The sequence below is a fragment of the Salmo salar genome, chromosome ssa03, assembly GCF_905237065.1.
Source record: "Salmo salar chromosome ssa03, Ssal_v3.1, whole genome shotgun sequence".
Lineage (NCBI taxonomy): Eukaryota > Metazoa > Chordata > Actinopteri > Salmoniformes > Salmonidae > Salmo > Salmo salar.
Window position 1 is genome coordinate 19482747 of NC_059444.1, and position 16616 is coordinate 19499362.

Consider the following 16616-nt stretch of genomic DNA (forward strand, 5'->3'; position numbering starts at 1 on the left):
ACTAGACAGGCTGTTGGTATGGTATGGCACCTCTGATGTCGGAGCATGTGCAAACCACAATGTCATGACAGGCCACACTGTTTCCCTCTGTTCTTGTTCATCTAGGATCTTTGATATGGTGTGGCTGACTCAATTTCAATGACTAACTGTGACTCACCTGGTGTATCAAGAGTCTAAAGTAGCATCCTCTCCTCGTGTATGTCAGAGCATGGTATGCTGTGTGCCAGACAGCTATGATAGAATTTAGCTCTATTTTTAATTTTTACCATCATGCCATAGCTGACTGACTGCAGTGACTTCATGTCAGGGTGCATTTTTTAGTACCCAGCCAAGACCAAGCTCAGCTACTGTCTCCTCAAAACACACAACACACACACACACACACACACACACACACACACACACACACACACACACACACACACACACACACACACACACACACACACACACACACACACACACACACACACACACACACACACACACACACACAGATATCCAGCCACTTTACTGTACACCTTCTCCCCCTTCCACCCAAAGCTAAGTGACTGATACCCACTAGCCAAGCTCAGATAGGAAGGAGATTGGGAGGGTGAGAGGATGTCCTCTCTGACCTCTCTTCTGCAGGAATCAGGACGTGTGTTACTGTTAGATTGTTTAAATTAAAGTAGTACAAAGAGATGCTCATGGTGCATTTAAGCAAGGAGGTGTGGTATATGGCCAATATACCACGGCCAAGGGCTGTTCTTATCACGACGCAACACGGAGTGCCTGGATACAGCCCTTAGCCGTGGTATATTGGCCATATATCACAAACCCCCGAGGTGCCTTATTGCTATTATAAACTGGTTACCAATGTAATTAAAGCAGTAAAAAGAAATGTTTTGTCATACCTGTGGTATACGGTCTGATATTCCACGGCTGTCAGTCAATTAGCATTCAGGGCTCGAACCACCCAGTTTATAATTGAGTATATACCAGTTGTCGAAAAGTACCCAATTGTCATACTAAATGTAAAGATACCTTAATAGAAAATGACTAAATTAAAAGTGAAAGTCACCCAGTAAAATACTGCTGGAGTGAAAGTCTAAAAGTTTGGTTATAAATGTACTTAAGTATCAAAAGTAAAAGTATGAATCATTTCTAATGACTTATTTTAAGCAAACCAGTAGGCACAATTTTCATGTTTATTTAAATTATGGATAGCCAGGGGCACACTCCAACACTCAGACATCATTTACAAACGAAGCATTTGTGTTTTGTGAGTCCGCCAGATCAGAGGCAGTAGGGATGACCTCTTGATAAGTGTGTGAATTGGACCATTTTCTGTCCTACTAAGCATTCAAAATGTAACGAGTACTTTTGGGTGCCAGGGAAAATGTATGGAGTAAAAAGTACATTATTTTCTTTAGGAATGTAGTGAAGTAAAAGTAGTCAAAAATATTAATAATAATTGTAAAGTACAGATACCCCAAAAATACTTAAGTAGTATTTTTACTGAAGTACTTTACACCACTGGTATATACTATACTGCATAAATACTGTATATAGCTGTTTTGTCATTAGGTTGCATTATTTTATTAATCTAAAAGTAACCACGCCCTGTCTTCTTTCTCTCTACCCCTATCTCTCCTACCCCCTCTCCCCTACCCTCCCTCCAGACACCTTCCAGTATCTGCTCTCCTTCTCCCAGGGCCACCTCTCATCCCTGCTAGAGGACACCTACTCGCCCCTCTCCCGCGAGGCCCTCCCTCATGTCAACGCCCTCTTCTCTTCCCTCTCCCTCTACATCCGCGGACACAACCTCTCCCCTCGAGGCCGCCATCACACGCTTTCCGACAACCTCTTCCCACTCGTCTATGTACGGTTGGTCAACCCCGGCATGGGCGCGGCGGGCAAGAGGGGTGAGTGTCTCCGCGCGACCCGGCAAGACATCAACCCGTTCGGCCATCACCCCGATACGCTCGCCCAAGAACTCAGGCACGCCCTGGGCGCCGGGCGAGCCCTAACCCTCGCCCTCGCCGAAGGCACCGAGGTCATGAATGCCACAGAACACGTTTCCCTCACCAAAGAGTGTTTACGTGGCTTGACCAAGATGCAGTACTGCTCGCACTGTCGCGGGCTGACACTGATCAAGCCGTGCATGGGCTACTGCTTGAACGTGATGCGCGGTTGCTTGGCGAGCGTGGCCGAGCTGGATGGGCCGTGGCGGAGGTATGTGGCGGCACTGGAGGAGCTGACCCACACTGTGGCTGGACAACACAGCCTGGAGCTGGCCCTGCTGGGGGTCAGGGGGCACGTGAACGAGGCTATACTCCATGCACAGCTCCACGGGCCAACACTGACCGCTACGGTGAGGAGAAAGAGTAGATAGACACACACACACACATGCATACACACACACACACACACACACACACACACACACACACACACACACACACACACACACACACACACACACTCTCTGTTGTGTTAGCTGAGTGGTTTTAGGATAGCATCATTGTTGAGGGTGGGATGGAAGCCAAGCCCTTTAGTCTTTCTCTCTCGCTCTCTCTCTCAATTCAATTTAAAGGGCTTTATTGGCATGGGAAACATATGTTTATATTGCCAAAGCAAGTGAAATAGATAATAAACTAAAGTGAAATTAACAATAAAAAATTAACAGTAAACATTACACTCAAGTTTCAAAGGAATAGTCACATTTCAAATGTCATATTATGGCTATGTACTGTGTTATAATGATGTGCAAATAGTTAAAGTACAAAAGAGAAAATAAATAAAAGTAAATATGGATTGTATTTACAATGGTGTTTGTTCTTCACTGGTTGCCCTTTTCTTGTGGCAACAGGTCACAAATCTTGCTGCTGTGATGGCACGCTGATATTTCACCTAATAGATATGGGAGTTCATCAAAATTGGGTTTATTTTCAAATTCTTTGTGGGTCTGTATAATCTGAGAGAAATATGTGTCTTTAATACGGTCATAAATTTGTCAGGCGGTTAGGAAGTGCAGCTCAGCCAGGTCTGTCTACGGCGGCCTTTTTCAATAGCAAGGCTATGCTCACTGAGTCTGTACATAGTCAAAGCTTTCCTTAATTTTGGGTCAGTCACAGTGGTCAGGTATTCTGCCACTGTGTACTCTCTGTTCAGGGCCAAATAGAATTACAGTTTGCTCTTGTTTTTTTGTTAATTCTTTCCATTGTGTCAAGCAATTATCTTTTTATTTACTCATGATTTGGTTGGGTCTAATTGGGTTGCTGTCCTGGGGCTTTGTGGGGTCTGTTTGTGTTTGTGAACAGAGCCCCAGGACCAGCTTGCTTAGGGGACTCTTCTCCATTTTCATCTCTCTGTAGGTGATGGCTTTGTTATGGAAGGTTTGGGAATCACTTCCTTGTCGGTGGTTGTTGAATTTAACAGCTCTTTTCTAGATTTTGATGATTAGCGGGTATCGACCTAATTCTGCTTTGCATGCATTATTTGGTGTTTTACGTTGTACACTGAGGATATTTTTGCAGAATTCTGCATGCAGAGTCTCAATTTGGTGTTTGTCCCATTTTGTGAATTCTTGGTTGGTGAGCGGACCCCAGACCCCACCACCATAAAGGGCAATGGGTTCTATGATTCTAGTATTTTCAGCCAGATCCTAATTGGTATGTCAGATTTGATGTTCTTTTGATGGCATAGAAGGCCCTTCTTGCCTTGTCTTTCAGCTTGTTCACAGCTTTGTGGAAGTTACCTGTGGCGCTGATGTTTAGGCTGCGGTCAAATCAAATCAAATGTTATTTGTCACATGCGCCGAATACAACAGGTACAAGCCCTTAACCAACAATGCAGTTTTAAGAAAATACCAAAAAATATATACAAAATAAAAGTAAGAGATAAGAATAACAAATAATTCAAGAGCAGCAGTAAATAACAATAGCGGGGCTATATACAGGGGGTACCGGTACAGAGTCAATGTGCGGGGGCACCGGTGTCGGCAATAACAGAGAGTAGCAGCAGCATAGAAGAGGGGGGGCAATGCAAATAGTCTGGGTAGCTATTTGATTAGCTGTTCAGGAGTATTATGGCTTGGGGGTAGAAGCTTTTTAGAAGCCTCTTGGACCTAGACTTGGCGCTCCGGTACCGCTTGCCGTGTGGTAGCAGAGAGAACAGTCAATGACTAGGGTGGCTGGAGTCTTTGACAATTTTTTGGGCCTTCCTCTGACACCGCCTGGTATAGAGGTCCTGGATGGCAGGAAGCTTGGCCCCGGTGATGTACTGGGCCGTACGCACTACCCTCTGTAGTGACTTGCGGTCGAAGGCTGAGCAGTTGCCATACCACGCAGTGATGCAACCCGTCAGGATGCTGTCGATGGTGCAGCTGTAAAACCTTTTGAGGATCTGAGGACCCATGCCAAATCTTTTCAGTCTCCTGAGGGGGAATAGGTTTTGTTGTGCCCTCTTCACGACTGTCTTGGTGTGCTTGGACCATGTTAGTTTGTTGGTGATGTGGACGCGAAGGAACTTGAAGCTCTCAACCTGCTCCACGACAGCCCTGTCGTCTTTGAGATTAGAGGTTGTTGTCCTAGCACCATACTTAAATATGATCTCCAATCAGAGGCAACGAGGATCAGCTGCCTTCAATTGGAGATCAACCCAAACAACCCCAACATAGAAATAGAAAACATAGAACAATCCAAAACACCCCCTGTCACGCCCTAACCTACTCTACTATAGAAAATTACATCTTACTAGGGTCAGGACGTGATAGTATCCCCCCCCCAAAGGTGCAGACTCCGAATGCAACATAATCAAGACCCAACAAAACAACCACAAAACACAAAGGGAGGTTAGGGAGGGTGACAAAAGTCTATGGCGGCTCAAATGCAGTCCACATAACCTTAACCTCCAGCATAGGAGGCGGCTCCAGTTCTGGGCGTACTCCCCGCTTCACCCGCTGATCCTTCTGCTTTATTACGGAGGTTCCGGGCTGCGGGCCGCCGCTGGAGGTTCCGGGCTGCGGGCCGCCGCTGGAGTTTCCGGGCTGCGGGCCGCCGCTGGAGGTACCGGGCTGCGGGCCGCCGCTGGAGGCTCCGGGCTACGGACCGCCGCTTGAGGCTCCGGGCTGGGGAACGTCGCAGGAGGCTCCGGACTGGGGAGCGTCGCCGGAGGCTCCGGACTGGGGAGCGTCGCCGGAGGCTCCGGACTGAATAGCGTCGCCGGAGGCTCCGGACTGAATAGCGTCGCCGGAGGCTCCGGACTGAAGAGCGTCGCCGGAGGCTCCGGACTGAAGAGCGTCGCCGGAGGCTCCGGGCTGAAGAGTGTCGCCGGAGGCTCCGGATGGAAAAGCGTTGCCGCAGGCTCTGGACTGGGAGGCGTCATAATAGGTTCCGGACTAGTGACCGTTGTTGCTGGCTCCATGACATGGATCATCTCTACAGGTTCCGCGACAAGGATCATCACTGGAGGCTTCTTACCATGGATTATCTCTACAGATGCCGGCCCATAGATTATTCCTACAGGCTTCGTGCCATGGTTTATCCCTACAGGCTCCGGAGCATTTATAATCCCTCCAGGCTTCTTGCCAAGGATTATTTCTTCAGGTTCTGGGCCATGGATTACCTCTTCAGGCTTCGTGCCATGGAGTATCCCTACAGGCTCCGGGCCATGGATCATCACTGGAGGCTTTGTACGTGGAGCAGGAACCGGTCTCACCGGACTGGGGAAACGCACTGAGGACCGAGTGCTCAAAGCAGGTACCGGCCGTACTGGGTTATGGATGCACACTGGAGGGGGAGTGCGAAGAACAGGCACAGGATGTACTGGATTCTGGAGACACACTGGAGGGAGAGCGCGAGGAGCAGGCACAGGACGTACTGTGCTATGGAGGTGCACTGGAGAGAGAGTGCGAGAGGCAGGCACATGCTCACCACAAAAAGCACGGGGAATTGGCTAAGGTCCCAGTCCTGGCCCAGCCAAACTACCCGTGTGACCCCCAAAAATGTTTTTGGGGGCTGCCTCTCGTTCTTCCCAGGTAGGCTCCGATATCGCTCCATTACCTGGCCCCAAGTCCAGTCTCTCCTCTCAATCCACTCCTGATGTGACCAGGTGTCCATTTCTGCCCGGCCACGCCGCTTGATCCAATCATGGTGGGTAGTTCTGTAACGTGGGTCGTATAAAGGGGACCAAGGCGCAGCGTGTAGAGTGCTCATATTTACTTTTAATGAATATACTTAAACAAAACAACAAAACGACCGACAACAGTTCCGTCAGGTGACATACACCAAACAGAAAACAACTACCCACAAAACCCAGGAAGAAAAACCCCTACTTAAATATGATCTCCAATCAGAGGCAACGAGGATCAGCTGACTCCAATTCGAGATCAACCCAAACCACCCCAACTTAGAAATAGAAAAACTAGAGCTTAAACATAGAAATAGAAAACATAGAACAACCCAAAACACCCCCTGTCACGCCCTGACCTACTCTACTATAGAAAATTACATCTTACTAGGGTCAGGACGTGACAAGAAGTGGTTAGAGTCTATGGATTCTTCAATTACATTGAGCTGATTTCTGACGTGCTGTTCCTTCTTTTTCTGTAGTGTATTTCTGTATTGTTTTAGTGATTCACTATAGTGAAGGCGTAGACTCAGGTTTTCTGGGTCTGTATGTTTTTGGTTGGATAGGTTTCTCAATATCTTTGTTAGGTTTTTGCATTCTTTATAAAACCATTTGTCATTGTTGTTCATTTTCTTCAGTTTTCTGCTTGATATGTTTAGATTTGATAGGGAAGCTGAGAGTTCAAATATACTGTTTAGGTTTTTTACTGCCAACTTTACCCCTTCCCCATTACAGTGAAACGTTTTGTCCAGGAAGTTGTTTAAAAGGGATTGAATTTGTTGTTGCCTAATTGTTTTTTGGTAGGTTTCCACACTACTTTACTTCCATTTATTGCATTTCTTAATATTATGCAGGTCCTTTGGCTTTGATGCCTCATGGTTGAGTATTGCTCTGTTCATGTAGACTGTGATTTTGCTGTGATCTGATAGTGGTGTCAGTGGGCTGACTGTGAACGCTCTGAGAGACTCTGGGTTGAGGTCAGTGATAAAGTAGTCTACAGTACTACTGCCAAGAGATGAGCTATAGGTGTGGTCCTGTGTGGCTCAGTTGGTAGAGCATGGTGTTTGCAACACCAGGGTTGTGGGTTCAATTACCACGGGGGACCAGTACGAGGGGGGAAAAAAAATGTATGAAATGTATGCATTCACTACTGTAAGTTGCTCTGGATAAGAGTATCTGCTAAAAGACTAAAATGTAAAAAAACTAAAATGTACCTACGATAGGAGTCCCCTTGAAGCCTACCATTGACTATGTACATACCCAGTGTCCGACAGAGCTGCAGGTGTTGTGACCTGTTTATGTAGTTGTGCCTAGGGTGGTGTATGGGGAGGGAATGCTGTTACCTACAGGCAGGTGTTTCTCCCCCTGTGTGCTGAGGGTGTCAGGTTCTTGTACAGTCCTGGCATTTTGGTCACCACAGACTAGTACCTGGGCCTGGAAATGATTGATTTCCTGCTCCAGGATGGAGAAGCTCAATTCATTAAAGTATGGGGATTCTCGTGGGCGTATAGTGTGATAAAGGAGATGATTGTGGACTACAGGAGAAAGAGGACCGAGCACGCCCCCATTCTCATCGACGGGGCTGCAGTGGAGCAGGTTGAGAGCTTCAAGTTCCTTGGTGTCCACATCATCAACAAACTAACATTGTCCAAGCACACCAAGACAGTCGTGAAGAGGGCACGACAAAACCTATTCCCCCTCAGGAGACTGAAAAGATTTGGCATGGGTCCTCAGATCCTCAAAAGGTTCTACAGCTGCACCATCGAGGTTTCATCACTGCCTGGTATGGTAACTGCTCGGCCTCCGACCGCAAAGCACTACAGAGGGTAGTGCGAATGGCCCAGTACATCACTGGGGCCAAGCTTCCTGCCATCCAGGACCTCTATACCAGGTGGTGTCAGAGGAAGGCCCTAAACATTGTCAAAGACTCCAGCCACCCTAGTCATAGACTGTTCTCTCTGCTACCGCACGGCAAGCGGTACCGGAGCGCCAAGTCTAGGTCCAAGAGGCTTCTAAACAGCTTCTACCCCAAAGCCATAAGACTCCTGAACAGCTAATCAAATAGCTACCCAGACTATTTGCATTGCCCCCCTCCCCCTTTTACACCGCTGCTGCTTTCTGTTGTTATCATCTATGCATGTACATATTACCTCAACTAACCAAGCGAGGGACTGAGCGAGAGGGGAGGGGCACAGCATAGCATAGGCAGTTCGACCCACAAGCAGACAGAGTCAGAACCATGCACTAGGACTATCTATCTATCGCAATGGAATGCTGTATCTCACAATTGCCCCCGCACATTGACTCTGTACCGTTATCCCCCTGTATATAGTCTCGCTATTGTTATTTTACTGCTGCTCTTTAATTACTTGTTACTTTTATTACTTATTCTTATCTGTATTTCTTTTGTTTAACTGCATTGTTGGTTAGGGGCATTTCACTGTAAGGTCTACAGCTGTTGTATTCAGCCCATGTGACTAATACATGTTGATTTGATTTGTGGGGATTATTATCTCTCTCCCACATCACTCTCTCCCTCCCACTTACGCTAATTGTATAGATATTGCTTTCTGTCTCATGCCAGTCTTTCACTACTCTACAATGAGTCTGTTCTCTTTAGGACCATTCGTATGTCCAGTCTGTCTCTGGCGGCACCCTCAGGGCTAGAACTAATAGGACTACCTGGATAACACACTGCTCCAACAACCTTTACTGGGAACCTTTACTGGCTGATGCTACTGGATTTACTGGGCCTGTATAACTAATGTAACTCCCAATAGCCTCTCCTTCTCTCTTTTACTCTTTCTTTCTTTCTCTCTCTCTCTCCCTCTCTCCGTCTGAGTTTGTATGGAGGCTGTTAGCCAATAGCCATAGTCTGATGTGATGTGGGGTATTGGGAGTCTGGGGTTGCAGTAGAAATAGAATATGATCCATGTCTGGTTCTGAACATGAACTAGAGATATCTTCACTGAACTGGCAGAGAGAAAGGAAACTGGCAGGGACAATGGACTAGTGGGCTGGATCCTGAGTGGGTTAGTCTTCCATGCTGGGTTGCCTCTGTCTTAATTGGCCCAGAGTGGAGTGGGTGAGTTGCCAGGTTTGGAGGCCGAGTCGGTCCAAGTATGCAGACTCAAAGCCCGGGGTCTGGCTGCCTGGTTGGTATTCATGAGGCAGTACACACACAGCTAAGGAACAATTGGACCAGGTCTGAATGATCTCCAGCCAGCCATACAAACTGGACCTGTCAGGTGGAAACATGGCGCCCCCAATTGGACAAACTGGACCTGTCAGGTGGAAACGTGGCGACCCCCAATTGGACAAACTGGACCTGTCAGGTGGAAACGTGGCGACCCCCAATTGGACAAACTGGACCTGTCAGGTGGAAACGTGGCGACCCCCAATTGGACAAACTGGACCTGTCAGGTGGAAACGTGGCGACCCCCAATTGGATAAACTGGACCTGTCAGGTGGAAACGTGGCGACCCCCAATTGGACAAACTGGACCTGTCAGGTGGAAACGTGGCGACACCCAATGGGACAATGACATTGGGACGTTGGGTCCTCTATGCACACGCACAAGATACACACACACAGAGACGTACACACATACTGTATATGAACGTGTAAGGTTCACTCTTGGTTTCTGTAAGGTTCACTCTTGGTTTCTGTAAGGTTCACTCTTGGTTTCTGTAAGGTTCACTCTTGGTTGCTGTAAGGTTCTCGGGCGACAGGTAGCCTAGTGGTTAGATCATTGGGCCAGTAACCATAAGATTGCTAGATCAAATCCCGGAGCTGACAAGGTAAAAATCTGTTTTTCTGCCCCTGAACAAGGCAAGTTAACCCACTGTTCCTAGGCTGTCATTGTAAATAATAATTTGTTCTTAATTGAACTGCCTAGTTAAATAAAGGTAAAATAAATAAATAAATAAATAAAAGGTGTCTGTAAAGTTTACTCTTGGTTTCTGTAAGGTTTACTCTTGGTTTCTGTAAGGTTTACTCTTGGTTTCTGTAAGGTTCACTCTTGGTTTCTGTAAGGTTTACTCTTGGTTTCTGTAAGGTTCACTCTTGGTTTCTGTAAGGTTCACTCTTGGTTTCTGTAAGGTTCACTCTTGGTTTCTGTAAGGTTTACTCTTGGTTTCTGTAAGGTTCACTCTTGGTTTCTGTAAGGTTCACTCTTGGTTTCTGTAAGGTTCACTCTTGGTTTCTGTAAGGTTCACTCTTGGTTTCTGTAAGGTTTACTCTTGGTTTCTGTAAGGTTCACTCTTGGTTTCTGTAAGGTTCACTCTTGGTTTCTGTAAGGTTTACTCTTGGTTTCTGTAAGGTTTACTCTTGGTTTCTGTAAGGTTTACTCTTGGTTTCTGTAAGGTTCACGCTTGGTTTCTGTAAGGTTCACTCTTGGTTTCTGTAAGGTTCAGTCTGGGTTTCTGTAAGATTTACCCTTAGTTTTCTTTTCCCTCACATATTTTTTTCTTGATTCATACTGTACTGTAGACGTACCAGTAGCTATGATTTCTGCCGACTCGTGTGCTATGTAGGTATTATTGTGTTGCTGTGGTTTTACACTGGGACGTTATCCCTAGCGATTTAGTGGTTGGCACACACACCAGGGCTCTCTCCCTCCCTCCCTCCCTCTCTCTCAGTGGGCTTCAGTCTCTACACAGAGTCTGCATTGTATGCTGCCGCACGCTATAGCATCAAGGTTACCTCACACACACTAGAGATGTAACAAATTAAAACAAATGTTTAACATTTAAACAATAAGAAAAATTCATAACATTCCACGTGAATTCACAATGCAACAGTTTAGGTCTCACAGTGCGTTCGTTTCAGATGGTTCAGCATTGCACCTGTACTACCATTACTGTATCTCAATTCCACCTCGCAAAGGTTACATTTCCTTCTCATTTAACTTCTGAAAGTATTTTCATACAGGACTTTGCTGCTTTCTTTAGCATTTTTCCAACTGTTAGAAGCGATGACAGTGGAGGGTCGACTCCAAAATAATGGATTCCTCGAACTTCCGAGAACACAAAAACTTGCATCTTTCATAGTGAGCTAGCGAGGGACTGAGCGAGAGGGGAGGGGCACAGCACAGGCAGGTCGGCCCACAGGCAGACAGAGTCAGAACCATTCACTAGGACTATCTATCTATCTATCGCAATGGAATGCTGTATCTCACAATTTCTTGGCTTGCAATGTCTTACAACTTAAACAGTAAAGCAGGGCCTATCCTAGGCTAGGATATTCTACACGCAACAGACCAAAGACCAGTGGTTTGCGAAATACCCAATTGTTCAATTTGTAAGTCGCTCTGGATAAGAGCGTCTGCTAAATGACATAAATGTAAATGTCATACTTGAGTAAAAGTAAAGATACCTTAACAGAAAATGACTCAAGTAAATGTGAAAGTCACCCAGTAATAAAATACTACTTGATTAAAAGTCTAAAAGTATTTGCTTTTAAATATACTTATGTATCAAAAGTAAATGTAATTGCTAAATATACTTAAGTATCAAAAGTAAACGTAAAAGTAATTAAAAATTCCATATATATAGCAAACCAGACAGCCTCGTTTTATTTTTATTTTTTTATTTACAGATAGCCAGGGGCACGCTCCAAAACTAAGATATAGTTTACAAATGAAGCATGTGCTTAGTGAGTTCGCCAGATCAGATGACTAGGGATGTTCTTGTAACAGTCTTCGTCGTCTGAAGAAGATGAATCATTGGACCAAAACGCAGCGTGGTAAGTGTTCATGATTATTTTAATAACTGAACACTAAAACAAAAATAACAAAGAGAATACTGAAACAGTTCCGTAAGGTGCAAACACTAAACAGAAATTAACTACCCACAAAAACACTGTGGGAAAAGGCTACCTAAGTATGGTTCCCAATCAGAGACAACGATAGACAGCTGTCCCTGATTGAGAACCATACCCGGCCAAAACAAAGAAATACACAAAACATAGAAAAGGGCACATAAAATGCCCACCCTAGTCACACCCTGGCCTAACCAAAATAGAGAACAGAAACCTCTCTATGGCCAGGGCGTGACAGTTCTCTTGATAAGTGTGTGAATTAGACCATTTTCCTGTCCTTCTAAGTATTCAAAATGCAACAAGTATTTTTGGGTGTCAGGGAGTAAAAAGTACCACTTTTTGTTTAGGAATGTAGTGAAGTAAAAGTAAAAGTAGTCAAAAATATAAATAGTAAAGTAAAGTACAGATACCCCATAAAACTACTTAAGTAGTACTTTCAAGTATTTTTACTTAAGTATTTTACACCACTGCCGAAGACTGAACCCACTCGCATCATTAGCGAAGAGAAAGAGCAATGGTGTAATCATTAGTCCAAACAGTTTGCAACTAAATAGAGTTTCAATTGGACAGATTCAGGTAGGTTATTCCCAGTTTCGTTCCGTTTGCTTCCATTCCGAAAGTTTTGCAACCAAATCGCCTTAATGAATATGCCCAGGTGAGCCAGTGTGAGGGAGAGAGAGGAGGGTGCAGGCAGAAAGAACCGTGGTGCACATACACTACCGTTCAAAAGTTTGGGGTCACTTAGAAATGTCCTTGTTTTTTAAAGAAAAGGCCAGCATCCCAGAGTCGCCTCTTCACTGTTGACGTTGAGACTGGTGTTTTGAGGGTACTATTTAATGAAGGTGCCAGTTGAGTACTTGTGAGGTGTCTGTTTCTCAAATTAGACACTCTAATGTACTTGTCCTCTTGCTCAGTTGTGCACCGGGGCCTCCTACTCCTCTTTCTATTCTGGTTAGAGCCAGTTTGCGCTGTTCTATGAAGGGAGTAGTACACAGCATTGTACGAGATCTTCAGTTCCGTGCCAATTTCTCGTATGGAATAGCCTTCATTTCTCAGAACAAGAATAGACTGATGAGTTTCAGAAGAAAGTTATTTGTTTCTGCCCATTTTGAGCCTGTAATCGAACCCACAAATGCTGATGCTCCAGATATTCAACTAGTCTAAAGAAGGCCAGTTTTATTGCTTCTTTAATCAGAAAAACAGTTTTCAGCTGTCCTAACATAATTGCAAAAGGGTTTTCTAATGATCAATTAGCCTTTTAAAATGATAAACTTGGATTAGCTAACACAATGTGCTATTGGAACACAGGAGTGATGGTTACTGATAATGGGCCTCTGTACGTCTATGTAGATATTCCATAAGAAATCAGCCGTTTCCAGCTACAATAGCCATTTACAACATTAACAATGTCTACACTGTATTTCTGATCAATCTGATGTTATTTTAATGGACAAAAAACAAGGACATTTCTAAGTGACCCCAAACTTTTGAACGGTAGTGTAAGTCTTGGTAGGAGTCCGGTAAGGTGCTTATAAGGTTTTAGGAGTCCAGTAAAGGGTATGTGCGGCTCACCCTGTAACATTACATGACGTGTGTGTGAGTGAGTGAGGCTGAAAAGCAGCCATTGACGGTTGTATGGGTCATCAGGATGGATTAAGTTTTAACATGTTCCCGATCTCATTAAGACTGGGGACATGAGGATGTGTTTGTGTCATGTATCCGTTCAACACCTAGCCTCCACACACACACACACACACACACACACACACAATGTTCCCCAACAATTCTCACGTCAGAATTAGATGTTCATCCTTGTTTCTCAACAGTCAAATTTCGAAGTTGTTCCAAACGTCAAATTTCAAAGTGTTTACGGTTAAGTTTAGGCATTAACTCCACACTTTTAAGGTTTGGAAAAATATGTGAAAAATGTTCAGTCGCTGGGATTCGAACATGCAACCTTTTGAACCAGATGCTGACACCCATCCGCCATCCACATCCACAACACCGTAGTAAAACAGAAACCTCCTTGGAGGTAACAGCGCTCACTGTTGCCCCTAGTGGCCAGTTTCCACGTCATCTCCCGACATCCTCAGACATGGATGGACGTCGATTACTGACTTGTATCACTGGTGACCACACACACACACACACACATTATTTGAGGCAGGTCTAAAAAAAACGAGATGAAGAAAATGTAGCCAATTTCAGAAGAACAGAATTGCATATTCTGAGTCGTCCTTATGTTAGGCACTTGTCTGGCTATGCCATATGGCTGTGGGCTACGCTAGTTAATTTAGCAGACAAGATTTGCCTATAATTCATGTGGCATTATTTTATACTGAATAAAAATATGAACGCAACATGTAAAGTGTTGGTCCCATGTTTCATGAGCTGAAATAAAGTATCCCAGAAAATGTCCATAGGCACAAATAAACAGCAAAAAAAGAAACATCCCTTTTTCAGGACCCTGTCTTTCAAAGATAATTCGCAAAAATACAAATAACTTCACAGATCTTCATTGTAAAGGGTTTAAACACTGTTTCCTATGCTTATTCAATGAACCATAAACAATTAATGAACATGCACCTGTGGAACGGTCGTTAAGACACTAACAGCTTACAGACGGTAGGCAATTAAGGTCACAGTTATGAAAACTTAGGACATTAAAGAGGCCTTACTGAGTCTGAAAAACACCAAAAGAAAGATGCCCAGGGTCCCTTTTCATCTGCCTGAACGTGCCTTAGGCATGCTGCAAGGAGGCATGAGGACTGCAGATGTGGCCAGGGCAATAAATTGCAATGTCCGTACTGTGAGACGCCTAAGACAGCACTACAGGGAGACAGGACGGACAGCTGATCGTCCTCGCAGTGGCAGACCACGTGTAACAACACCTGCACAGGATCGGTACATCCGAACATCACACCTGCAGGACAGGTACAGGATGGCAACAACAACTGCCTGAGTTACACCGGGAACGCACAATCCCTCCATCAGTGCTCAGACTGTCCGCAATAGGCTGAGAGAGGCTGGACTGAGGGCTTGTAGGCCTGTTGTAAGGCAGGTCCTCACCAGACATCACCGGCAACAACGTTGCCTATGGGCACAAACTCACCGTCACTGGACTAGACTGGACTGGCAAAAAGTGCCCTTCACTGTGGAGTCACGGTTTTAACTCACCAGGGGTGATGGTCGGATTTGCGTTTATCATCGAAGGAAGGAGTGTTACACTGAGGCCTGTACTCTGGAGCGGGATCAATTTGGAGGTGGAAGGTCGGTTATGGTCTGGGGCGGTGTGCCACAGCATCATCAGACTGAGCTTGTTGTCATTGCAGGCAATCTCAATGCTATGCGTTACAGGGAAGACATCCTCCTCCCTCATGCCGTACCCTTCCTGCAGGCTCATCCTGACATGACCCTCCAGCATGACAATGCCACCAGCCATACTGCTCATTCTGTTCGTAATTTCCTGCAAGACAAGAATGTCAGTGTTCTGCCATGGCCAACAAAGAGCCCGGATCTCAATCCCATTGAGCACGTCTGAGACCTGTTGGATCGGAGGGTGAGGGCTAGGGCCATTCCCCCCAGAAATGTCCGGGAACTTGCAGGTGCCTTGGTGGAAGAGTGAGGTAATATCTCACAGCAAGAACTGGCAAATCTGGTGCAGTCCATGAGGAGGAGATGCATTGCAGTGCTTAATGTAGCTGGTGGCCACACCAGATACTGACTGGTACTTTTGATTTTGACCCCCCCTTTGTTCAGGGACACATTATTCAATTTCTGTTAGTCACATGTCTGTGGAACTTGTTCAGTTTATGTCTCAGTTGTTGAATCTTGTTATGTTCATACAAATATTTACACATGTTAAGTTTGCTGAAAATAAACGCAGATGACAGTGAGAGGACATTTATTTTTCTGCTAAGTTTAGCTTATTTCTCTGGAACAATTGTTTACATTCCTGTTAGTGAACATTTCTCCTTTGCCAAGATAATCCATCCACCTGACAGGTGTGGCATATCAAGAAGCTGATTAAACAGCATGATCATTAAACAGCATGATTGGGTGCACCTTGTCCTGGGGACAATAAAAGGCCACTCTAAAATGTGCAGTTTTGAAACACAACAATGCCACAGATGTCTCAAGTTTTGAGGGAGTGTGCAATTGACATGTTGTCTGCAGGAATGTCACCCAGAGCTGTTTCTCTACCATAAGCCACCACAACATAGTTTTAGAGAATCTGGCAGTATGTCCAACTGGCCTCACAACCGCAGACTGTATTGTGCCGTGTGGGCTAGTTGTTTGCTGAAGTCAACGTTGTGAACACAGTGACCCATGGTGACGGTGGAATTATGGTATGGGCAGGCATAAGCTACGGACAACGAACACAATTGCATTTTATCAATGGCAATTTGAATGCACATAGATACCGTGACAAGATCCTAAGGCCCATTGTCGTGCCATACATCCACCTTCATCACCTCATGTTTCAGCATGATAATGCACAGCCCCATGTCGCAAGGATCTGTACACAATTCCTGGAAGCTGATAACATCCCAGTTCTTCCATGGCCTGCATACTCACCAGACAAGTCACCCATTGAGCATGTTTGGGATGCTCTGGATCGACGTGTACAACAGCGTATTTCAGTTTCTGCCAATATCCAACAACTTTGCACAGCCATTGAA

General features: G+C 45.2%; 1 protein-coding gene across 3 annotated transcripts in view; it reads left to right on the forward strand.

Annotated features, from left to right (window-relative positions):
* The window catches only part of LOC106599532 (glypican-5), a 258504-nt gene that overhangs the window by 75645 nt on the left and 166243 nt on the right, over positions 1-16616 (forward strand). For all 3 annotated transcript variants that reach the window (XM_014190814.2, XM_014190815.2, XM_014190816.2), the window contains exon 3: positions 1665-2356. In XM_014190814.2, coding sequence (XP_014046289.2) covers positions 1665-2356 — 692 coding nt within the window. The remainder of the gene's footprint in view (positions 1-1664; positions 2357-16616) is intronic.